Source organism: Sardina pilchardus, chromosome 7 (assembly GCF_963854185.1).
Source record: "Sardina pilchardus chromosome 7, fSarPil1.1, whole genome shotgun sequence".
In the NCBI taxonomy this organism is placed as follows: Eukaryota; Metazoa; Chordata; class Actinopteri; order Clupeiformes; family Clupeidae; genus Sardina; species Sardina pilchardus.
In genome coordinates, this window is record NC_085000.1 from 20487995 (window position 1) to 20513473 (window position 25479).

Consider the following 25479-nt stretch of genomic DNA (forward strand, 5'->3'; position numbering starts at 1 on the left):
ATTGGTTTTCAGCACATTGTGTGTTAAAACCCAATAAGGCTAAATCTAGCACTAACACACCTGAGGTCTTCCTGTGAATACAAATTGTACACACAATCACAATCACACCGGAGCATGAGAGATTGCACATGCAAGGTGTAGTGCAACATCCCACTCCATATTTCCACCAAACTCACACACCTCCCTCCTGAAGGATGGCTCATTGATCCATGGTGTCCTGGCCCAGCACACCTTGTTCCTCTCTCTGGCAGCGTCGGGGCTGATTAACGCTGGCTCTGAAGCAGCCTCGCCTGAGTCCAGCAGCATCGGCATCAGTGGCATCACCGCTGCTGACGCATTACTTTGTTCGTCTGAGAGCAGGTGACAGGTACGCTCCTGCTGTGTCACTCTTTCTCTTTTTCTCTCTTTCTTTCTTTCTGTGTGTTTTTTTGTGGGGGGGGTGTGTGTGTGGGTGGATGTGTGTGTGTGTGTGTGTGTGTGTGTGTGTGTGTGTGTGTGTGTGTGTGTGTGTGTGTGTGTGTGTGTGTGCGCGTGTGTGTGCGTGTGTGTGTGTGTGTGTGTGTGTGTGTGTGTGTGTGTGTGTGTGTGTGTGTGTGTGTATGTGTCTTAGACAGAGGTGTAGTGCATTTCAAGTCCTCAATAGAAAATCCCACTATTCTGTTTATAGAATTCAAATTTCTTTAGGCTGGCATTGATAATACTGATTGATGCAAAGCCTCCGAGTGCACATGTGTGTGTGTGTGTGCGTGTGTGTGTGTGTGTGTGTGTGTGTGTGTGTGTGTGTGTGTGTGTGTGTGTGTGTGTGTGTGTGTGTGTGAGTGAAAGGGGGGCTGCTTGCCTTACTGTGTCTACCCTACACTCATCTGGACCTTGGCTGAAAAAGTGTTTTTGTGTGTCTGTTGTGCTAATTTGATTTATCTAGTTTGTTCTACATTAAACATTTGTTTCATATCGTCCTGCCTCTTGGTTCAAAATGTATTTTTATTAAATATGCATGTGGCTAGAATGGTTGAATACTTGTCTGTGGTTGCCCTGTGGCAGGGAGATGGTTTCCCAGTGAAATGGGAACATGGTGTTCTGGCAGTAAGTACTACATGCCTCCTCTGCATATTAACATAATATTTCTCCCCTGAATTAGAGTTAGAGAGGGTTTGTCATCAAGAGTGGCAACACTGTCTCTTAAAAATGTTGTGTAATCCTTGACTTTACTAGACAATTATTTGTGAAATGGATCGACGGCAATTGATTTCTCCAAACTCCCTCTAGTGCGATCCATCTAAATAATTCAATGCTCAGTGAATCGAACTGTCTGTGTTCCCTGAAATACTGACAGCTAGCACTCCCTTGGAAAAAAATCCACAAGCAGACAACGTTCGGTGAAAACTTATGCAACACTTCAGATAGCATGCATTAAACTATATCAACAGAAGAATTGCCATGAATTGGCCCTTATGTAACTGAGGCTGTGATAATAGGCTTTGCCGGAACTGACCCACTGAAACTTGGAGGGCTTTTCTTGTTGATGTCTCATTACGGTGAGAGCTCTTGCTGTTGCCTAAGCATGTATTTTATGTTCATTTCCTCAACAATCCAATCAGCCAATTAATTGCCTTGCTCCGGCGAAAAAAAAGCTGAGTGCCCAATAGCACGGTCTCTCCTTCAGCGACACAGGACACCCATCTGGTAATGTGTTTATCAGCTTTGCCACTGAGGCATTCATGCAGATCATTCTGCCTGTATGAAATCAGGTATAAAAAAACATGACTAATCACTGCACCCTAGGATTTCAGCCGTGCGGTGCAAACAAACATGCAGAATTCTTAGTACTCACGGAAACAAAGGTGCACGGAGAGAAAAAAAACAAGTGAGGACAGTTTATTAAATGGTCATGTCCAAAGAATTAAATGGTGTCATCCGGTGTCACAAGAAGACTAGAAATACAGGCTGTGATCACAGTTTACATGTTCTTCAAATGTAACCTCTTAGCCTTCTAGATAGAGTCTGAAAACATGTATGCACACATAGATATTTACAGGTATTTTCTCAAAACACTGCAAAGCTTTTCAACCTCCAGACAAAAGTGTAGAAAAATGTGCACCCCTGTCCTGTACAGTAGCCATGGTTTCAATCGTGGATGTATCACAGGGATATCATACATTTATGATATTAAAGTTCTCATAAATGTCAGTGGTGATGTCTTCTGCTGTCATGCATGGGAGGGGAGATCCCCTCTAAGAAATGATGGCAATAAATATGTCGACTCAATGGCTCATTTCCTAAATGATGGTATAATTCATTAGTCCATTTCACGGGAACTGTAAAAGCATATTAAATGTCTCTTAAAAGACCAAAGTGCACACGGAAAGGTCAGCTGTGGAAAATTACAGAGGGCTTACGCAATACATCAGAAAATAAAATGTACATCTTTCTGTTTTTGTACAAATTCTCCTCGTCAAAAATGTTGCCAATCTATCAAAAAATTAGAGCTTATCTTAAATACTCACTCTACCATAAAAATACAAACACCACAGTGGAACAAATCTTTTTTGCTCTTCTTCAGTTCGTGTGCAGTGGTAGCTTGGCTCAGAGGGATACAGGGTGCCCTGTCGTCTTCAAGTGACTCTCTCCTTATCCTCTGTTATTGTGCTATATGTCATGTCCGACTTGAACTCTCTCCTTCGAAAGCCTGTACGCCTCAGACGGCAGGTGACGGGCGTGAAACAGCCAGGACACTTTTTCGCCTCATCTTTGTATTCCTCACACTCTCGTATCCCAACAACACAGTGAAGTCGTGGAACCAGGGGAGATCCGAGGAGGCACGGAATGTGTGTGTGTGTGTGTGTTTTTTTGTTTTCTTCTTCTTCTCAGCGCGGCTCCTGTGGACGAGTGGAGCGGGGAGCGAGGTCATCCGGTCCGGCGCTCTCTCTGGCCGTCACAGGAGTGTGCTGATGGTGATCTGGCCGTCCTCCGAGCAGCTGATGGTGCACTCGCCCAGTCCGCTAACGATTTTCCGCACGTCCCTCTCGGACAGCCGCGCTGACCCCCTTACCATCACACCTCTCCCCGTCTCCCTCTCCACAGCTTTCCCATCTTCATCATCATCGTCCACCACCTCCTCCTCCTCTTCCTCCTCCTCCTCTCCGTCCTCTCCTTCCTGCTCACTGTCCTCCACCTCCTCCTCGTCCTCCTCTTCCTCCTCTTCCTCCTCCTCCTCCTCGGTGATGGAGCAGAGGCGCGTGGCGCTGCTGGGCTTGTCGGCGGGCGGCTGGTAGTGGCACTGGCCGTTGAGCAAGCGCCGCCGGGGCGCCACGGGCACCATGCCCTCGCCCAGCAGCTGCTGGCGGCAGTGGCGGAAGTCGCTCTGCCGCTTGAGCCGCTTGAACTCGCTGAAGGAGGACGAGGCGTTCTGCAGCAGGCTGAGGGCCAGCGCGCGCGTCTTCTCCGCCTTGGCCAGCAGCACGGCGTGGCAGCGCAGCACCACCGCCTTGTTCTTCACCTGGTGCCGGTAGATCCAGGCGAAGATCTTGGGCCGGTGGGCCTCGGCGGCGCAGTAGGTGATGCGGCTGAGCGAGAACAGGTGGCTGGGCTTCTTGCGGCCGCTGGCGTCGGCGCCCATGCGGATGCCGTGCGGCCCCACGCTCAGCTTGAGCTTGAGGCTCTGCTCGCCGTAGCCGCTGTGCTGCCAGATCTTGGCCACGGCCTCCTGCACGCAGGCCTCGCCCTTGGCCAGGATGGTGACGGCGCTGCCCAGGTAGCGCACGCCGTACGCCGGCTCCTCGCGGTTGAGCTCCACCTTCTGCCGCTTGCTCTGGAAGACGCTGGCCAGCCAGTGGAAGGGGCAGTCGGGTCGCAGGTCAGGGCAGGCGTGCAGCAGCGAGGACAGGAGCGAGTGGTAGGTCAGTCCGGCGCCCAGGCTCTTGGGCTTGCTCTTCTCCTCGTCCTTCACCAGCACAAACTTGCTCCTTCTCCAGGGCAGCATGGCTACGGCAAGCCAGCGGCGGAGCAGGCATCAAGCCCCTCTCCCTGTGCAAGCTAATGAGAGAGAGTGAAAGAGAAGAAGTGTGTGTGTGTGTGTGTGTGTGTGTGTGTGTGTGTGCGTGTGCGTGCGTGCACGTGCGTGTGTGTGTGTGTATGTGTGAATTGGGGAGAGGGAGAGACAGAGCAGAGAGAGGAAATTCTGCCACGCACTGGAGAGAGACTGAGAGAGCGGTGAGCCTGAGCCAGTCAGTTCCACCACTCGCTCCTCCTTCCTCTCTACATCCTCCTCCTCCTTTCTCTCTCTCTCTCTCTCTCTCTCTCCCTCTCTGCTTGCTCTCCCTCCCTCCCTCTCTCTCTTCTTCTCTACCGTCTGGCTGCATCACTGAGAGCGGAGCAGTGCTTGGAACACAGCCTGGTGCTTGAGCATCCTTTGCTTAACTCTTTCATCCCTCCGTCCCTTTTATTTCTCCCTGCCCACGAGTTTTCATCTCCAAAGCAAACCATTTGACAGTAAATTGAGAGCATTTCATAGTTTTATTTTCATCTGTCAGTGTGCTCCTGGGGTTTTTCTAAAATATTATGAAATGAGCTGTTCTTTTTGGGGTCTGTATACATTTTAAAATAATAAAGTTTCCTTGAAGTAAATGTGGCTGTGATGCTGTGAGGCTGAGATACAGTTCCATCTACACTAACTTTGTGGACTCAAGGCATTGCTGCTAGAAAACACACTGAATTATTCTTTGCAGGCAAGATGAGAGGTTATTGCTCGCTATCAGCATGCATATGAATTCTATTCATTAAAAGAGATTCCAGGGATCAAATTATATAAAGTATGGATTACAATAAATTAACTAATATTAATTCATTGAGATGAAACAGCAATTCAATAACAAAACTCGAATAACCCTCAAGTAGAGCAGCACAGAGTTCTGACAACTGAGCTTACAGTAAAAAGCTGAATATAGTCGTAACCTCAGGCTATAGTACACCCAAATCTGGCAAGAACGTCCTTGGAAAAATTCTGCAATTACTATTTGATTTAGGGTGCTGACAGAATTTTCCTCTACTCACAAAGAATGCAGCCCATAGCTCTCCCCTAATTCATCACATCATAAAGCAAACATCTTAAAATAACACCAAGTTCAGATATTGTAATGAAACCCTCTATGTTTAGCCTCTGGTTTGCACCTGACTGACTGTGGGCCATTTTGGGAGAGAGAATAGCGAGGGGAGCAACACCCATGAATCACCGTGAACCGAGCATCTATCAGCCTCATGGGCCAGCTCTGAGACGGAGAGTGCATTTGTCACCGCGAGATGAAGTCTCCATATGAGGTGCTGACTCGAACAGAGACACTCATTCTTATCTATTGTTGCCACCTGAACGTCCATTACTGGAGCGGTAACATGACGGCCGATACAGAACATGTCATTAGATACATGTGAGCACACATCCACACTGTAATGGAGTGTTTGCCCATATTAAACGGAGGTAGTCTCAGTTTGTTATGCAATTATGTTTTCTGAAGCTCAAGTGTTTGGAAACCTGAAGGCTTGCCCCACTTCTAACAGATCATCATTTTTTTTTATTCTTACAGTGTCTGATGAGGCAAGGAAGAAAAATATGCACAGCTCTGAACATTTCCGCTCAATCTGTGTGAAATGCTGATACAATTGATGTATAAAGGGGCCAACTCAAAATATGATGTACAGGCTCTGCATCCAAGAGTTATTTTACAAAATGCCATTTCTCATATTGCAAGCATGCTGTACGGAGTCCTGGAATGGAGCAACCGAAAATAGTTGTTTTAGTACGGTCCACTTATCACAAAATCCTGCATGGCTCCATTTTCTTTCATGTTCACATCATACTCAATACAACTCAGCTATTCAAGTATTCTTAGATTTAGCTTCACTTAGTGACCCAAAAATACTAGAGGCTCTGAGCATGAAATATATAGCCAAGAGCATTAAGTGACATTTGAACTTTTTGGATGGGAAAGAGAGTGCTCTTTTCAACAGCACCGGCTCCTCGGAGGGCATGGGGAATATATCAGGGCGTCCATTAATATGAAGCTACATTATATATTTGAAGGAGTATCAAACCACAAACAACAACACTAGCAACAAACAACAACACAGAAAAAATAGCTGAACAGTGTGTTCCTTATTTAACCTCTGTTAGGGATATATGGCTCCTCTGAGAGCTCTTTGCCTCTCTATTGCGACCTGTTAAAACGCTAGTCCATTTGAGACGGCACATTCCTAATGAGAGAACACAGCGCTGTAATTGGAGGCAGTTGCCTATATGCCACCGAAGATTAACATGGGCCTTGCAGTGCTGAAGTCATCCATGTCAAGCTGGCCTTTACTGAGATGGATGTTCCTGTGTGCGCACTGACTGATCATGGGAGGGAGAGTTATCATGGCCTGAGAGGAGAGCTGATAAATGACTTAAGGAGGTATCAGACAAGGAATCGACTCCGGGCCAAACGAGAGGCCTTCTGCATTCGTATTAGTCACCATTCATTTTCTGCCGTTGTGCTGATTGGGGCTCTCTGTGCCTTATCTTCAGGAGCTAATGGTTCCTGAGGCTGATGTGGTCACAGGTGCAGCCCCACTGCAAATGCAACATGACAGCACACGGACAAATGACTTTTTCTGTGGCAATTTTGTTCCTACTGAATGAGCAATAAATGAGCAGTTGCTATCTTTTCTGCAACATGTGTTTGTTCAGAAAGCACAGATTTTTTTAGATGCCCAACATGTCTTTAATTTTTATGCTACAAGTTAGGGACCTCCCATTGCAACCAAACCACTCAGTAGGTATTCTTACTTACTCAAGCATACTCATTCACAACCATTTCGGCTATTACATGTCAACAGAGTGCATTACAACCACTATACTGATAGTTAACAATACTTAATAGCAGCAACAACAAGAAAGATGTCCTGAGCTGGGCTTGTTGAGTGGGCATCTCTCTTTGTCAGTGTGTTGATGAAGGCCCACGGCTACAAGACTCAACGGGCCTCTTATACCCACCCCACTCCATACTCAAGTAACATTAGGACACATGCCAATATAAGAGACAGCAGATACCTCAAGTACCTCAAGTTACTTCAAGTACAGATACATACTATATATATACCCCCCCCCCCCTCCAACACACACACACACACACGCGCGCGCGCGCACGCACGCACGCAGGCACGCACACACACACACACACACACACACACACACACACACACCACCCCGTTAATGGAAATTAATCAATACAAACTTGATTGAAAGTTGTGTCAAAGTAAGGCAGCTTCCAGAAATTCGCATGAATTTCAGCAACATCCAGGCTTCTAGGCTACAATTTCTCAAGTCCCCAAATGAGTGTCTCAGCCATGATTGGCTTTCTAAGCAGCCTCAAACAGCTACAGCTCAAATCTGAAAGAAGTGATGGGGCTGATCATTACATTTTCATATGACAGCCACACATTATGTAATTTCTATTCGGAACAATAACCATGACAAGTGACAACGTGGCCCAATTAGGGATCTTCATGCACTTGAGTTGTATAATGATGGAAATCTGTGGTAACAGGCATGTATAACACATGGATGAGCGAAGCTTTGATGCATTTTCATAGTTTATTTGGTCGGAGAATTGGGTAGATGTACTGTACTATGTACGCCCTCCCAGCTAATTAGTGGCGCCCCTGTGGAACGATGAAGACAGCCATTAAACTGCATAATGACTGTTTGTTTCTTCTTCTCATTAGACGTTTCCAGTAGACTGCCACTAGAGAGGAAATGCAGAAATATCCCCCCCCTGGATTGCAGACTGCAAATTCTGACAATAACTGTCTCTTCTGAACAACATGCCTTTTTTTCAGATTTGGGGTGTGTGGTAGTGAGCACAGCCACAAGTTCGGTTTGCCCTCCTTTTGTCTAGCGTTATCAGCACTTTCCTTTTTGCATGCAGCATCGGGAGAAAACGGAGCACTTTTGAATCAATCCAATTACTGTTATCTAAACCCTCGCCTTTGAAAAAAAGGATTTCTTTTGTTGTGTTACTTACAATTCGTTCTGCAAACCGGTCCTTTGATCGGCATGCAATATATTTGCTTTCCATATTGCTGGCTAGGCAAGCTAATTGAATTTGGTTCTCTCTTCATCATGCTAAGCTTATCCCAGACATTGTAATCAATGCACAGGGCTCAGCAGCAAAGGCCTGTCTGCTAGATGCTTGATTTATAGCCACAGAGGAGGGCAGTGGCAAAGCAATGCTTCCTATAAAGAATGAGTAGTGCCAGATGACAGAGGAGAGTGCATTTCTCTGCCTCCTGCTCAGATAACCCCGGTCCCCCACTATGGTGAGATGCCATTACTTGCCACAGTGAGATGCTGGACAAAATAATTGTATAACGAAATTGATAGAATCTTTTTAACCATTGCTGCCAAAAAAATGAAATATGCTGAACATTCTTGTTAATACCACATTGATAAGTAAAGCTGACAGTGACATTTAAAAATGTTAATATAGACAATTTCGTAATGCCTTGGTTTTGTTGATGGACAGGCCACCTCTTCTCTTCTCCCTGATGAGTGTGGACCAGAACATTCCCCCGATCCTCTGCACATGTGGAGTGATTTGAGAGCTGCTGCTGATTTATGATGTTGACCAGCCCAGCATTGATCATAGGAGAGTGCACACATGTATAGAAGAACAGACACATTCACCTGAGCTGTGGCATATGGGACAATGTAAATGAATGAGAAGAAGCTGACCTGTAGGAAAAAACTTAGTTGACATCTCACAATATTTGCTTAATCATTCAGGGGGGAATGAGAGACAATCCCCTTTAGTGACGCCTCCGTGCTTGTTGCTCTGTTCGATCCCCCCCTGAATGTCTCATGAGCATGGTACACGTCTAGAACCCTCAGCCTCATCAGCGTGGGCTGTTATGTAAGAGGCTGAATGCAAATATGGCTAGCCACTAAACGTCCCCAGAGAGAGGGGGGAATGAAAGCCCTTGTACCAAATGACTCCATCTTTCATCTGCTGCCTTTTTTTGTCCAGCCCTCCTCAAGGGCAGCAGTCCAAGTTTATAGTGTGCCCCTCAATAAACGGCTTGATTGTAATATCTTTAAGTGCCAGAGACGCTTCTCTGATTGGTTGCATACATTTTCCCCGTGAATAATAAGGAGGTTTAAGGATGTGGCAGGATATTTATCTTTTTCAAATAACAGGCTGACATTAAGTTCTTTCATTTGAAACGGAATCTGCAAGGTCCACTATTCATAAAGAATAAATGATCAGTCAACTGGTTCAGTGAATATGTTTTGATATTATTCCGTATCCATACAATTCCATAATTAGATATCCAGATAATAAAGGTTGATACTTTTATCTATCTGCCCATGAAACTTTTACCATTCTCTGACACAGCACTATAGCTCATATCAGTAGATCAGGCACTGGGCTCTGTAAAAGTGGGACAATTTCAAAGTCAGACAATTTTATATAAATAATACTGAATTGAATTGAATTGAATTGAATTATTCTACATGAACAATATTTCATGACATATTCTCTTTGGCATAATCTTTAAAAAACAATCATATTATTGAATACAATACAACATTAAAGGAATTATTGTACTGCTGTTAAAATGACACTGTGAGCTTGTCCTGTCTTGCATGGCAACAGACAATGTCAGAGACTTAGAGAGTGAGAATCTCTTCTTTTTCCAAATATAACAATTTGTGCAGGCAGGCTGTGAACGAGCAGCACATCTGTTGTATAATGCATTCAAATCAGTCCATTTCAGACTTTGAGAAAGTATTTAGATGTTCGTGGATTTCTATGCGATGCAAATTTTATGGTTCATTTTTCCATGGATGTCTCATGGGGCAGCTGTAATGAAAAGCTTTCATTTATACATATTTGACTTCAAACATAAATGTTTCCTCATCTTTGTACAGTAAGCAGCTTAAAATCAAGATGATCGCCTCTCTGATTATCCCATACAATTTTGCAGGACCATAATTAAACACTTGACCATCAGCCTATCTCCATTTTACCTCAAATGGCTTGATGTCAGAGTAAGGCGTGACACTGGCAGACGCACTTCTGTGACCTCAGAGCTGTCAAAAGCGATTGTGAGAGATAACGTTCACTGGATGAGTTTACATTTAGTGTGGTGAGAATGAACAAAGGAGCACTCAGAAATTCAAATGTGATTTAATTGCATCTGAAAGGCTAACTTGTATGTATCATATTCACTCCAAGAAACTTCCAAAAGCTGTTTTCATGAAGAAGCAAAAATATGAGTTTGAACCAAACCATTATGTCCCACAACAGAGGTAGGCTAGATTGTATATTTTGTATATATCATATTTCTCTTGTGAAAAAAAAATGTCAGACACTCATTATACAAACCAGTGGCTCTCCCTCTTGCTTTCTCCAGAATCCATTACACTTTTTCTGATTCATTCCAGCACACCCAGCGTTCCCATTTCCTCCAGTACATGCAATTTCAGTCCCATTAGAGGACATTTGTCCCTCTGATTTCTATTTGGTGGAGAAGGGAGAATAAACAGGTGTGTGTCTATGTGTAGCTGTGTTCTACACACCTATGACGTCTACTACGATACTGAGAGCCATGAGAAGTGCTGCTTTGTTAGGCAGCGCATCTGCAGCTATCTTGCACATGCCTCCAGCAATTTACTCCATCTAGCTCTAGTTGAGCACAGCTGCTACCCAGCTCTCCTCGCCTCTCCCAAAGCCTCCCTCTCCATCTGGCCAGGGTGTGCCTACTGTACCTGTTTACAATGACAAGTGAGTGCGCTGCCGACAGGGAGATGCTTTGGGGGCACAAAAACAGAGAGGTTTTTGCAAAGATACAACCTAGCCGCTAGCTATTTGGTTTTGTACAGGATAATTCCCCAAGATTACGAAATATTTGTGAGAATGCCCATTACTGCTCATTTGTGATGTAGCACCACCAAGTGAAAGATATAAATGCACAAATTGGACACTTCAATCGATGATATCTTGTGGCAAGGAGGTGTGAACCGCACAGAATTTGACAAGTAGGATCTGATAACCTCTTAATGCACAACAGGTTTCATGAAGTTCTACTGCATGTGATGTGCCCATGTGATTCAGTGCATTAAATCAGTTTGAGAGCAGTAGTTTACATTTATAAACACGTACACTCTCTCTATCTCTCTCACTCACACACACACACAAGAAACATTTCATGATGGGCAAAAGCAAAGAGCTCTCCCAAGACCTTTGCAACCTTTTTGTTGCAAAACAGGCAAGAGCAAAAGTTGACTTTTTGGATGTCATACTACACAGAATGTTTGGAGGAGAGATGGCACTGTACATCACCCTAAAAATACTATACCAACAGTAGGCTTGGAGGTGGAGATGGAACAGATGCCAGTTTGTTTAACTGTGTGTGTGGAACGTTGGTAAACCTCAGTCCCTGAAGCCTCAGTCAAGACTAAGAGTGCTGCTGACATGAAAGCGAGTAGGTAGCCTGGGAATTTCGTTGGATTATCAGCGTGCTCGACTCCCGTTTATAAGAATGGGCCAAAAATCACACCTGAATACTTTGACTGATTAGTTTCATTATACAAGGCATGTCTTGAAGCTGTCATTACAAACATTACAGCTGTCATACATTACAGCTGCCATAAAACTTTTCCACAAAGTAGGCCTATATAAGAAATGTATAAGACATGTTATTGCATTAAATCTGTGTGTCTGCTTTATCTTTATCTTTATCTTTACCTTGAATTTCCCCTTGGGGATCAATAAAGTATCTATCTATCTATCTATCTATCTATCTATCTATCTATCTAACTTGCCTAGGAGGTGGTAACACCATTATGCTCTCATATACGTTGTACCGCTGTGTGGAATATCTAGTTCAAGAAGGCAGCTGTGTCCATGTACCTTTCATGTTAGTCACTTATACCTCCACTAAAGTCGGTAATGTTGATGTGAAGGCCTGGGGCATGTTCTACTCCACGTGAGTCAGTCTTTGTGCCGAAAGACACGGCACCTCTTTTCTGAGGCTCGATCGCACCATGTTCTCATTACTTAAATGTGGCAAAACACTTTGATGCATCCATCATTTCAATAAGGTAAATGCCATAGCCTGGTGCAATATAAAGAAATGAATAATGATTTATGACGAATGATTTATGATTTTAGGGATGCATCTTGAATGCCATGCACTCCCTTGAAGATACCCAAAATGAAAAAAATAAAAATAAAAAATAAACCTCCAAATGGCCCCATTAAACAATGGTTTAATTTGCAAATAATAAAAAGCACATTAATTAACAGTACAGCTTGTGATTTCCCCAAATTACAGTACTTGTTCTAATTGCATCAGGATGCTTATACATTGCATTAAACCCTTTGGTGTATGAGATGGAATTAGATTGTAATTTTGGAGAAATCATAAATAATTTGGACTGATGAATGGGGAAAAATGATCAAAATGTAGGCTATTATGAAATCAGAAACTAAATACGAATATTTTATTTCTGCATTGTGTTGGGTAACCAATGAGATGTGAGGTTGTCTTCTTGCACCTGTGACACATCATAAATGTGAAATATCTGCAGAAATGGAATGGGTTCATGGCGGCACACTGTTCATACCTTTGCGCCATTACAAGTAAATGACGCTTTACAGGCACCACAACACATAATTTAACCTCTCACCTGCTCTCAAACATTCAAATGAATAGTAGCTCCCTTGTCAGTGAATGGTATGACCGTTCACAATCACAAAGTGCAAGGCTGTACGCTGTGTAGATGCTTGTCGTGGCAAGACAGAGGAGGTCACCCAGAGTTTACCACTGTTGTGATGTGAAAGTGAAATTGATTATGTGTCCTCTGAACCCTTTGGTCGGCTAAGTAAATTACATGGTGGTATCATCTTAGTATCCATCCCTATGAACAGCTAGTAGGCCTATGTGATGCATCTGAGAGAGGTTCCAACAGCAAAGAACTAAGGCCCCTAGGCAGAAGCACTTTAAAGAAACTCTCAGGTTGTACTGTAATCTAATGCCTACCAACCTAGGGCATTTCTCTGCTTGCGTAGGTTTTTTTGGAACCAACTGGAATCATCTTGGACTGATTTAATTTAGACAGACCCAAGGTTAGCTCCCAGAAGTAGCCTGGTGAAAATGGGTAACATTTCCTAAAAACAAATTGCAGTTATTAAACCACAACAAAAATGATGTGTGCAATGTAAACACAGCAGGCCTAACAACACAGAGTTAAAGTGCAAGATAAAATTAGCATTTTCCGCTCAATATCGCTATTTTGCATTCATCACATGGGTTCTACTGTTGTTAGATTGCATCATGACCTCTAATTCACCTCTAAATCACCTCAATCAATTTTGATCATTTATGTGTGGGTCTCATGAATAGGCCTTCTCTTGTGTGTTTGTGTGTGGTGTGGAAGTCGATGTGTAGCCTGTGTGAGTGCATTGTGTCTGAGAGAAAGCAAGAGAATGAAAATGGCAGAGAAACAAAAGAGAGGCAAATGAGTTATGTAGACCTACTCATGATGTTGCTTGAGTTGATAAACCCAATTCAAACAGCAGATGAAATACGCTGGTAAAAAAAAAAAACACCCGAAAAAAACTCTTAGCTGATGAAATTGTAGCCTGGGCCGTTTTGGTGTTGCGACCACAAACGCCAATCTCAACGCAGCAAAACACTGCCATCTGCTGTTTGTTTGCCAAAGGTACACCGGAAGTAGGATATAGACAGGTAGTCGGTTAATGGTTAACATTAGCTTCGAAGAGCTGTCTTTTTTTGTCCATATCTAGCATTGTGTGTTTTGATATCAAGTCTATAAATTCGCATGTGACAAAACGCCTTAAAATAGTTGCCTTAATGTTGCTTTCGACACTTCCCTGAACGGCACTGTCTGTCAAGCTAACTGCAAACTCCCCATCTGGGTCCTTGACACTATAAGAAATCAGGTAACTGTTACTTGTATTTGTAGCTACATTGTTGTCTTAGAATATTACAACTTTTTACATTTTCTCAATTATTTTCATGCTGGGCTTCGACGAAGTAACACTTAGTCTACTCTTTTACGTACAGCTGTGAAAATGTCTAGCCTACTTGCTCTGCAGGTTGACAAGCTAGCTGCTGCTAAGTCGTGTTCTACATTGTTATTTTGTACAAACTACGCCATAACACAGAGAAGTTAGACTTTTCCAACTACTATCGCTTGCTAACCTTACCTGTTTCATTACTTCAGTGCTTGAAAACGGAGGTGACAGTTAGCTTATTGTGGACCTTGCCGTGAACTTGTAGCCCAGGCTAATACCCTGTTAAAGCATATGACACAGAAGACAGCAACAAGGCGAGTAACAACATTCAATAGCATTCTACCATTTCTTATAGGTGCGACATAGAGGTGCCCTCCCTGTAAGTCTGGACAAATGAGGGATGGAGTCTAATGGGAGGCCATCCACCGCACAAATAATTCTGCTGGCTACCAGTTCAGCCGTTACAGCAGTGCTGTACTCAGTCTATCAGAAGAAGGCAGCCACTGCGAATAGCCTGAAGGTGAGTTTTGAGTTCAGAAGGCAAGTTTACCATGCTGTGTCCACTATTGTTGTTTGTTGTATCCAGTTTTCAAACTTCACCATAAACTGAATATTGCAGGAAGCCAAGAAAATTTCAATAGACCAGGATCTGAGAAGCATTCTCAGCAAGGCTCCAGGGAAATGTGTACCATACGCTGTCATAGAAGGTAATGGATTACCATCAGCTGGTAGATGTTGCTACACCCACATGAAAACCATGATGAAAATCAAGTAATGAGGTGCTCATCTACGTTGAAAAGGCAGATTCTCATGCCTTCATTTTGATGCAGTGTTGCTGTTTTTTAGGGGTGGTGAGGTCTGTGAAAGAGACACTCAACAGTCAGTTTGTTGACAACACCAAAGGAGTTATTGAGAGACTCACTCTTCGTGAGAAGAAGATGGTGTGGAATCGTACAACTCATCTGTGGTAACTTAGTTTTCTACTGTAACATAGTAATTTAAGCACTCTGAATAGAGTTAGGCTGGGTAGCCTTTATATTGGTCCCTACAATAAGAAGTAGGAAATGTATTGATATTGATCGATGGTGTTCTATGCTGGTAGAGTGCTCAACCTACACTTCTTATTACTTTATAACCATCTGAACCTTTCCTGAGCTCTTTCTGATCTCCTTTATTAGGAATGATCGTGAGAAGATCATCCACCAGCGCACCAACACAGTCCCCTTTGACCTCTGCTCCCACGACGACTCCGTGATGGCGTCGGTGCGCGTCGTGCGGCCCCTGGAAGCGTCCGAGCTCAACCTGGAGACCACCTACGAGACCTTCCACCCCACCGTGCAGTCCCTGAGCAACATGATCAGCCACTTCATCAGCGGCGAGCGGCCCAAGGGCATCCGCGAGACGGAGGAGATGCTGCGTCTGGGCGAGTGCGTCACCGGCGTGGGTGAGCTGGTGCTGGAGAACAACCTGGTCAAGCTGCAGCCGCCCAAGCAGGGCCTGCGCTACTTCCTGTCGCGGCAAGACTACGCCTCGCTGCTGGGCAAGCAGGAGAGCAGCGCCCGTTTCTGGAGGCTGCTGGCGGGCCTGTGCGGCCTGGCCGCCTGCGTCACGCTCTTCTACATCCTGTGGCGGCAGTGGACGCAGCGGCGGCGGCGGCGGCAGGAGCGCGGCGCCCTCGAGGAGTTCAAGGAGGAGCAGCGGCGGCGCATGCGCGAGCTGGAGATGGACGAGTCCGCCGTGGCGGCCGGCGCCTGCAGCGTGTGCCTGAGCGCCCAGCGGACCTGCGTCTTCCTGGAGTGCGGCCACGTCTGCACGTGCGAGCCCTGCTACCAGGCCCTCCCTCTGCCCAAGAAGTGCCCCATATGCCGGGCAGTCATCGACAGGGTGGTTCCCCTTTACAACAGCTGAAAGAACCAAAGGAACATGGAGGAATAGGCCCCTTTTCAACCGCTCTCCTTGGTCCTCGGTCCTCGATCCTCGGTTCTCCGGCTCGTTTCCACTGATCTATAAAGAACACTGGATAGACTATGCCATTGTTGCCACCCCATCATTCTTTTATAGATCAGTGGGAATGAGCCGAAGGACCGAGGAAGGAAGGAAGGAAGGGTGAATAGATAAAATGACGAAAGAGAAGAGCCCATAGTGTGGATAACAGTCTCTAGATACTTAGACTGTGAGTGATGAAATTGCTCTGTCAGGTTTTATGTGAGCTGTGCTTTTCTTTGTGTAATGCATAAAGAATACGTTTGTCTATTAAATGAGGTTGCAGCCTTAATTTATAAAGTATCATGTGTCATATCAAAATCAATCTGTTGAGGTTGATTTGTGTTTTTTGGTAAATGGTAATAAATCAGCTGGTTCTATATTGAATTTGATTTGGCTGAAAGTACAGTCAGGTGTTTTCTTAAACCTTAAAAGTTCTGAACGCTGGGTATTGGTTGCATTTCATTGAAGATGAAATCGTTGTTATTATTTGAACATTCTAATCCAGCTCTACATTTATTGTTTTTCCATGAGAGTTTTATTGTCAATAATAAAATTGAAGTTTGACTTCAAAGCATTCAGTGGCTACTACAAGTGATTTTAATAGTGTCCAGCAGAGGGAAGTGTCCGCCATATTCAAAGAAAGTAGAAATGAAGGCCGAAACACATCAGCACGTTGTGCAGTTGTTGTATGGGTATTTAAGTGGGTGTGATATTTGTGGATGAATGTCAGGGTTAAAATGGTCACTAACGCTATTCAGCGAAAATAGACGACACAATTGTGATATAATTGCTGGAGCGATGGTGAAGAAATGGCCCTGAATGCAGACGTTTGGCATGGGTATTAAGGAATAGAATAAGCGTCAAGCTGCCTATGTTACCTTGCATTCAAAGAGATAATGTTTAAAACTGAAGAAACTGAAACGCACATCCATGCAAACCATGTTTCTTGCTCATGCTTAAGGAGGAAGTCACGCCAACTTTCCAGCATAACTGGCAGGTAGTCTACACAATGCACCAAATGAACCCAAGAGAAGAGTTGCATGCGTATTTATCTCCATCATTTCTATACGCACCAGTTTGTAAGCAGTGCGTATTTTTCTGCATCAGATTTTCAGGAAGAATATTTTCAAATGTCGGAAGCTCAGTACATGTTCATGCAACTCTTTCTTAAAACTTCATATGAGGAAGCGTAACGGGCCTGCGCAGGTTACGCATTTTTATTTTTGCCATCGGTCGTGATCGCCTCGACGCGCGGTCACATCATGGTGGTCGTGCACGCGGCTCGCCCCCCTCAGCAAATTCCCATTTTTAATCGATCATTGGTGACTGGTTTGAAAACACCATGTCAGAAGTGTTACCCTACAACGAAGAGAATATCACTCATTATGGCGATGATGGAGATGTGGATCAGCTCTCCATCACCTGTCGTTTGCAGAATACCAATAACTTATTTGGTACGTCGCAGAATAAAAGACCCCCAAAACTTGGACAGATTGGAAGAAGTAAACGAGGTGAGATCATTTTTCATATCTTGCCTTAACGATTGCTTTCTTGAAGTGCGCTTTGATGGACCGGTGAATAAATTAGTCGCCTGAAAATGGCAAATGATCAAGAAAAGGGCTATTGTAATTCAAGGCATCAAGTTCTGCCCATTATCACCTTCAAATTGCTGCTTGTTTTGGTCGGTCTTCCCTCAGTCGTAGACGTATTGAGAGTGCGATTAAACATATTAGCTCTAAGGACTTATTGCCTTGTATGATAGCCTATTAGTCTGTTGGGAAGTGGTGTCAGATTGTTATTTTTATTTATTTATTTAACAGATTTTACAAATGTTTCATTTTGCATTTACAGTGGCACAAAGATCATACCTAGATATATAAACTTGACTCTGTCTTTTTTCAGTTGTCATTGAAGACGACCAGATTGATGAAGTCCTGAAAAATACAAACGAAAAAGCGCCTCCAGGAGAATAAGACTCGAAAGTCAGCCGTAGAGGAGTGCAGTGAAAATATATCATCCCACGGTTGGCGAAAGCACTTTGAAACCGCAGTGTGGGTTGTCTTCGCTAACACAACGGTGCAGAGTCGAAGCAGACTTGAAAAGAGGGAATGGAAAGTCATCCTTCACCTTTCTCCTTTTCGGCTGTTATGATGAAATTCTTACTGGTCTGTGATGATAATGTACAGCAGACACGTGGGGGAGAATCGCCTGCACTTCATAAGCACACATTCAACTCTTGTTGCTTTCTGAAACCAAGCACTTTGTTTATCAACCATAAATCTAAAAAATGACCGTTTTGTGTACTATGGAAAATGGTGTGTAGGTCTATTTCCTCTTTGAATTATCAAATTTATTACCTTTTGTATCCTTTTTGGCAGTGTTGCAGAAATGGAAATCTGTTTTTATAGAGAGACAAATAAAGGAGAACTCCCTTTTTAAACTAACCATTTTTTATGTTGCTAATGTATGTGTTTTTGTCATGACATAGGCTATACATACAGTACATTGCCTGCTCATTCTTCAAAGTAAGATGTGTATTTTTATAAAATGGATATATTTATGAATCAGTCCGTTTGGATACTTGTATTAGTTCAAGCACTTTTCAATGTGATGTATGGCCTATATTCTATTGAACAGGGGCGGTATCACATCTGTGCCAAATACTTCCCTGTGCCGGCAGACTTTCCTTTGTGTTCCTGTGCTCGTGATGTTCTATAAGCCTGGCTATTGCTTCTTTCAGGGTACTTTCTTACTATCAGCTTTTTGCATGAGGCAGGCCTGATATCCTAACGGTATGGCACTGAATCTGATGTACTGATTTTATTTGTTTGTACTTGAATGACCTCAACAATGTCTTCACAAACTGTTTATGTTGCACTTAACAGGGCTATCTGCAATTGAAATTATGGCATTAAAATATGAAAATATGGACTGCTCATTCCTTTTGATTTAATAAAGATTGTGAAAGCTCTCAAATCACACAAGCCTCTGTTTATTATTTTAACAGCAAGCAAGTAACTGCCTCATCAATGTTGTTGTTTGACCTTAACAAGTGATACCTTACTTCAAAGAAATTCCCAAACATCAAAGCTCATCTGTTTTTTTCATAATTTGGTCTGGTCACTCATATTTATAGGAACTTTCACCTCAGCATCAGCTTACTACATCACTGTCATATACCATCATGCTCGTTTCCATGTTTGCCATATCACACTTCCGGAAATGCTTGAACGGGTGTTTTCAAATCCAGCTGTTTTAAGTGTGGGTATACCCTCGGATTTCCTAAAACTAATAATATTCACTGAGCTGAAAGTCAATGAGGCACTAGTGAAATCCTTTATCCTCGACAAAGCAGCTGCTTGGGAATATTATACAGTAGGCCTGGATACTGCATATGACATACTTTTTTACCGAAACGCATAGTGGATTTCCCCCTTTTGCGATTCGTGGCATGAAGCAATCATGTTGTGAGTCTACTGTCTCTGTGTGGTCCTGTTTAATGCTAACAGAGGTTTGACAGATGAACTATGGCATTCAAAACATCTCCAATAAACTGAACGATTCCAACATGACTGAGGAATATACTGCAGTCATAATATGAGCCAAAGGCTCTCCGTCCTCACCACTGACGAGTGGAAGCTACTGAGTAGAGGACACTTTCAGTCAGCTTCACAGATGAGGAGGGTAATCAAGTGAAAATGACCCAACGGCTTTCAGCTCTCTTGTTATCATCTTATGGACTCAAAAGCAACGCTGACAGCTACTTGGGTGAGTGCAGCTCTGCTCAGCTCTGCAACTCAATTACACACTTGTTCTCCACACAACAACTTCAGACATCTGTTTGTACACCAGTCTGGAATGAATGAAAAAAAGAAAATGAAAATGCTCATTCATGTGTTCATAACAGATTAAAAAAAAAAAAAAAAATCAGCTGACCCTGGTAGCTATCCTCAGAATCGACAACAGAAAATGTATCAAAAGTCTAGGGCCACTCATGATTTTGTCAGTAATGAACCAGCTAGAACTCTTGCTTTATATAGTATAGTCATTTGTCATGCCGCCAGTGTTTATCTTTGATTCTACGCTTTCTCCATTTCAGGAGATAACTATGAGAAAGGTGCTACAAATAAAGGTGAAGCTTTTCACTGATCTGTTTCAGCTGAGCACACCCTGCTCCTGCTGCAATGCTGAAATCGTGCTGCCAATATCTGTAGTGGGTGGATAGCCTGTACAAGTATAGACCATGTATTTATCAGTAAATGTCTTCCCATTATGTAATGTCTTCCTGCAAAATGTTTCAACACAAGGTTTTACACCACGGTTATGCTGGTGGCACCAGAATCAGAGGATATTGACCTACTGCAAGTTGGTCTTTTTGCCACAGACAAAAACTATCACTGGTATGCCAACAATAATAATCTACAATTCTGAAGCTGCATGCAACTGCAAGTCATATTCTGGGTTCAAGCTGGTAAACACTGCTGTTCAATACATGTATGTGGCTTTGCATAATAATTAAACAAATATTTCGACTGTAGGCTATGTGTTGTGTAAACAGAGGATCTGATTACTGGTAAAGATACCTCAACTACAGTATTAGGCTAACAAATATGCCACCTCTTCATGGTGTTAGTGTATGTGCATGTGGCAATATGCATCTAGGCTCACATGGATTACTCTGTAGTCTGCCCATGCAATGAGTCTCCATTACCCCATCTGCCTGCCATGTGTAGGTATTGTTATGCAGTTCAGTGAAAGGCTAAAGGGTCATATAGCAACCAAAGCATTGTCAGTGTTACCTCACCTCACCTTACAGATATTTGACTGGGTTCCAGGATCTAACTCCACTTTTGGCCTACCTCTTCACAATTTACTGCAACTTTACTGCATTGCTGTATGCGTTGTATAATGAACAGCAGCCATAGATGCGAGTTCTTTTGGAAGATCCTCCCCTACCTATCCCCCTAGGTAATTTGCATCTGATCCAAGAACACATTCAGGAGGTGTAGCACAAGTGCATACATTGGGCTTACATAACAGGGTCACCAAATTTCAGAGAGGGTAAAGGGCCAGTTGCATTGTATGTTCAAACCCTTCCCCGAATAGATGTTGGATAAAGCTACTCAATTGCTGCTCAATTTTCTGTCTCGGAATTAGCATCTGCATTCAATACTATCCGACGCCCTAACAGTTCAATAGTTCATGCCAGATCATTTTACTATATACCATATAACAATTTTCAGGACCTGTGACCTGTGATCCGACTTCATCTAGGTTCGGTCCCATCAATGGCAATCTTTGATTTGATTGGAAAGTATTTGATCGTAGTATATTAGTATTGGAAGTATTTGATTTTTTTTTTAAATCACATAATGAAGACTGTTCTTTTTCATTTGCCTACTTGTGGGTATGCTGATCAGTGCTTGTCATGTAATCACGAGATCTGGTTTTACAAGAGGTTTACAACAAATATGAAAGGATACTGTGCGTCAGGATCAAAAGTCAGGATTGCCTTGTCTCATGCTGGACCAGTCCCTTGTGATCAATGCTTCTGGTAGCACATGAATATCGGCTGTAGTGCTCGCACTGACATAAATATACGGCGAGCGTGGCATGCATCCATTTAGTTGCTTGTTCCCGCGGCTCCATGGACATGAAAGTGCTGGTAGGGTTGGCTGCCATGGAAACAGATGTGCTCCCCCATGTCGGTTTGGAGAGCGATCTGTGCTCGGGATGCTCGTGACCAAGCTCTTGTCTTCACACACATCCTATAGGCTCATCATCAAAGCAAGGCCTCAATTATTCAAGTGCTTCAGGTAGCCTCCCATGCTGAGTGTTAGTTTTTTAAATTGTAATTATTTTCAAGGGCTGCAGGAGAGGGTGTCTTTGCCCCCCTCAAAGACACAAGGAAAAGGTTTATCTAAAGGTCCTTTTGTTGCATTTGTTTGCTCTCCAGGTTGGCTAGTATCAAGCTGTTGCCTATCAACATCCCATTTCCCATCCAGACAGATGTTGAATGTAAGACAGTGAGAAGAATAAACTGGGTGGTTTCAGTGTTTTATAATACATGGTTCGCACTGCTCATTGTTTTTCATCTCTCACTCTTTCTCTCTCTCTCTCTCTCTCTCTCTCTCTGGGATTAAAGATTTATCACAAACAAAAGTTCAACAACTGTTGCTATGGAAACCTCAGCACTGTATAAAAGGAAGTTGTGTCCTAGTTATCTCACAAATCCTGCTTGCCCACAGTCTGTAGGAGGCACTTAAATTAAACACATATCAACCTATCAATTTATCTGGATGATTGACTGACGATGTGACTATAATTGTTTTTGTGTTGTAACCTATGTCAAGACTGTGATCTCGCTCTTTGTAGTTCATTGGTAAGCTTTGTAATGATGTGTCTCTTTGCCTATTCAAATGTGTTGTGAGATTAACTCTCTTTATTGATTCCAGCTGCAAGGCACAGGCACCTAATTAGCTCATATGTGCCCTGTCATATGCAAGCTGGTGTTAACATTATATTAGTGACAGTTGACAAGCAGATTCATGGAGCAAATCTGACCAATTGCCAGGGCTACAGGCATTTCAGAAAATAACGAAATATAGCTTAATCAAAACAAGTAACTCCAAGACAAGACAGGAAACACTGGCAAAGAGTAGGCTACAGGACTACCTACTGTAGGGCAATATGGGCAAACTCAGTAATCTGCTACAGTATCATGAATCACGAGTCAGATCATCAGGAGGGGTAACAAGACTTAAACGGAAAATATTCTGTGGCCTACATAACTCATGATTATGGGGTCCTGTAAAAAAGATTCCCAAAATGTATTATTCATCTATCAAGGGTATGATTCATCCGTTCTTTTGTATAACTGCGGAGTTTGCTGCATAGAGCTTTTAAGACATCCAGGAATTCCAGAACATCCGTCAAATCTTTTAGATAGGCCTATATGGAGTTACTGTATAAGTCTCTTGGCAGGTTCAGACTGACCAATTAAATAACTCAGCCTTGAGATGGTCTCAAATGTAAGGTTAGAGCGTTAAGCACTAGCAATGTTTTGGTTGAATCCTCCTAGTAAGCAAAAGTAGAGAACATATACAGTATATTTCTGTGATTGCAGATGTTTCTCTCAGAAATTATCTATCTATTCTCTCACCCTTTTCTCTCAGTCAGTAGGTTATTATTAATATTACAACAGATCAACCGTTGCAACTGTCTCAAACACATGTCCCTTTCACCCCTGTTGTTCAATATTTGCTCACTTTATAAAATACACTGATTTAAGTTACATTTTAACAGGGACACAAGTCGAGTTGAATCTGTTTTTAACACAGGCCTACCTCTGGTTCTGAGCCATTTGCCAGTGGTTGTTCACTGCTAATGATTGTTCACTTTATAAATAATCATTTTTTAAGAGAGGCGGTGATTCAACTGTATGAGAGGATTCAGTTTGTGGTGATGTTAAACTGTATTTAATTAAGCACAAATGCGATGGCTATTATGGGGTAGTTGAAATAATCAGCACAATACAGCACAATTCAATTCAACAGCAGCCAAAGAACACCCTCCAAAATGAGAACACAGCTGAATCAACAACTTTTTAAATTAGTTTAAGCAAACACTTGCTAGGCCTATTATAACATTGATGGAGCTTAACATTTATTTAAGGATTGGTGTGTTGGATTGCCTCAGTTTTAATTCAGTGTTGTTCATAAACTGGCAACTTCATGTACAGTCAAACCAACCAAGAAACTTTCAGAACCACGGACAGCTATAATCCCTTGCAGTGTGTGGGTTGTTCATTTCACATGGGCCGCTAAAGTACAATAACAGTGCTCTTTTACAGTCCTGAGCAGGAACACTGATTTGTACTGTACATTTGAGCTGAGAGACCAAGTTATTTAAAACACTGGGTATGCCGTCAAATCAGCTTGCTTTGTTGGCCTGTTGCCTCAGAATAGCAGGTCAACATTCTTCACCCAGAGGGCTTTTTTTTTCAAAAGTTGGCAATTCCAGTTAACAGATTACAGTGTGTAGGTCACTGCTGATACACCTTCTGTATTTTCCTTATAGGTCATATTGGCCGAGAACAGGAAAATGATCAATTTACCAAAACTGCAGAGAGATGTTTTGATGCCCTTTAAAATTCCTCTGCTGTTAAAGGTGTGATTCCAGACCAATACTGAATACATAGTGGAGGGAAACGAACAATTATACTCTGAAATTCAGACTAATTATATCATTGCTATTTTGAATGATTATATTACTTACCCTTTGAGCTATAATCAAAATTAATTATAGTAATTTACGATAAAAGATTTCAGTAAAAGGCAAAGATCACAAAGTGAACAAATCGCTGACCAAGGGTTACCGTAGGGATCCGTTTCCCGAAAGCTCTGAACAAACAGACAGTCATTTTTACCACTCTCTGTCCTAGTTTCCACGATGGTTGCTCAATGAGGCTTCCGAGAAATGCATCCCCTTAACTACTTTCATATGCACTTATATGCCACGGAAGAGCGTAGGTTTATCTGTTAGCTGAGATTTGTTTGGCAACTTCTGTCAACTGTGCGCAAAGTGCAATGTAGGTAAACTTTTGTAAATACACTCTGTTTTTGACCACAGGGATACAACCCCAATTCTGAAGAAGTTGGGACACTGTGTAAAATGTGAATTAAAAACAAATAAGTCTATTCAACTGAGAATACTGTAGTTCAAAGCCAAAATAAAAATTTTTGAAGGAGAGAAATGTTATTGCATTTCGGGAAATACAATAAATGCAATATTTTTAATTTGATGCCAGCAACACGTCTAACACAACTGAGAACTGAGGAGACCATGCAGTTCCCAGTTTTGAGAATGGAATGTTGTCTCATTCTTGCCTGATACAGGATTTCAGCTACTCAACAGTCTGGGGTCTTCCTAATTATGTTTTTCTTTCCGTGATATACTCACAATTTGACAGATGTGGAGTCTGGACTCTAAACAGCTAGGCTCCTGGCTCTTATTCAGTTGAGCCATACTGTTGTGATATGTGCAGAATTCATTTTGCCATTGTTTTCATGAAATATGCAAGGTCTTCTCTGAAAAATACATTGTCTGGATGGCATGGTATGTCGCTTGAAACCTGTGTACATCACTCAAAATGAATTGTGCCTGGCCAGATGTGCAGAGATGCCCATGCCATATACTGTAGGCAGTGCACCTCACATCATAGATGCAGGGTTTTGAACTGCACACTATAATAAGTTGCACTAGGGTTAGGCACTATAATTCAAACCCTCTTTAGCCATGGGGATAAGTCGATGATTTCCCAAAAAGAACGGCAAATTTTGATGTGTCGGTAACCACAGGACAGTTTTCCACCTTAACTCGGTCCACAGGTCTGTTTTTTTTTTTTAAGTATATTTTTTGG

General features: G+C 42.8%; 3 protein-coding genes across 3 annotated transcripts; 2 read left to right on the forward strand and 1 right to left on the reverse strand.

The window, feature by feature from the left end:
* Positions 1-1859: 1859 nt before the first annotated feature.
* On the reverse strand, positions 1860-4212 carry fam43b (family with sequence similarity 43 member B). The gene has a single exon (XM_062541169.1). The coding sequence runs from the start codon at positions 3977-3979 to the stop codon at positions 2933-2935; it is 1047 nt and encodes a 348-aa protein (XP_062397153.1). The 5' UTR covers positions 3980-4212; the 3' UTR covers positions 1860-2932.
* A 9531-nt stretch (positions 4213-13743) lies between these two features.
* Positions 13744-16632, forward strand: mul1b (mitochondrial E3 ubiquitin protein ligase 1b). Its single transcript, XM_062541171.1, has 5 exons — positions 13744-13997; positions 14428-14592; positions 14692-14779; positions 14919-15039; positions 15251-16632. Exons 2-5 carry the CDS (start codon positions 14473-14475, stop codon positions 15978-15980), a joined length of 1059 nt encoding a protein of 352 aa, XP_062397155.1. The 5' UTR covers positions 13744-13997; positions 14428-14472; the 3' UTR covers positions 15981-16632.
* Positions 16633-17127: 495 nt separating this feature from the next.
* camk2n1b (calcium/calmodulin-dependent protein kinase II inhibitor 1b) lies at positions 17128-19042 on the forward strand. Its single transcript, XM_062541172.1, has 2 exons — positions 17128-17569; positions 17961-19042. Exons 1-2 carry the CDS (start codon positions 17401-17403, stop codon positions 18029-18031), a joined length of 240 nt encoding a protein of 79 aa, XP_062397156.1. The 5' UTR covers positions 17128-17400; the 3' UTR covers positions 18032-19042.
* Positions 19043-25479: the final 6437 nt, after the last annotated feature.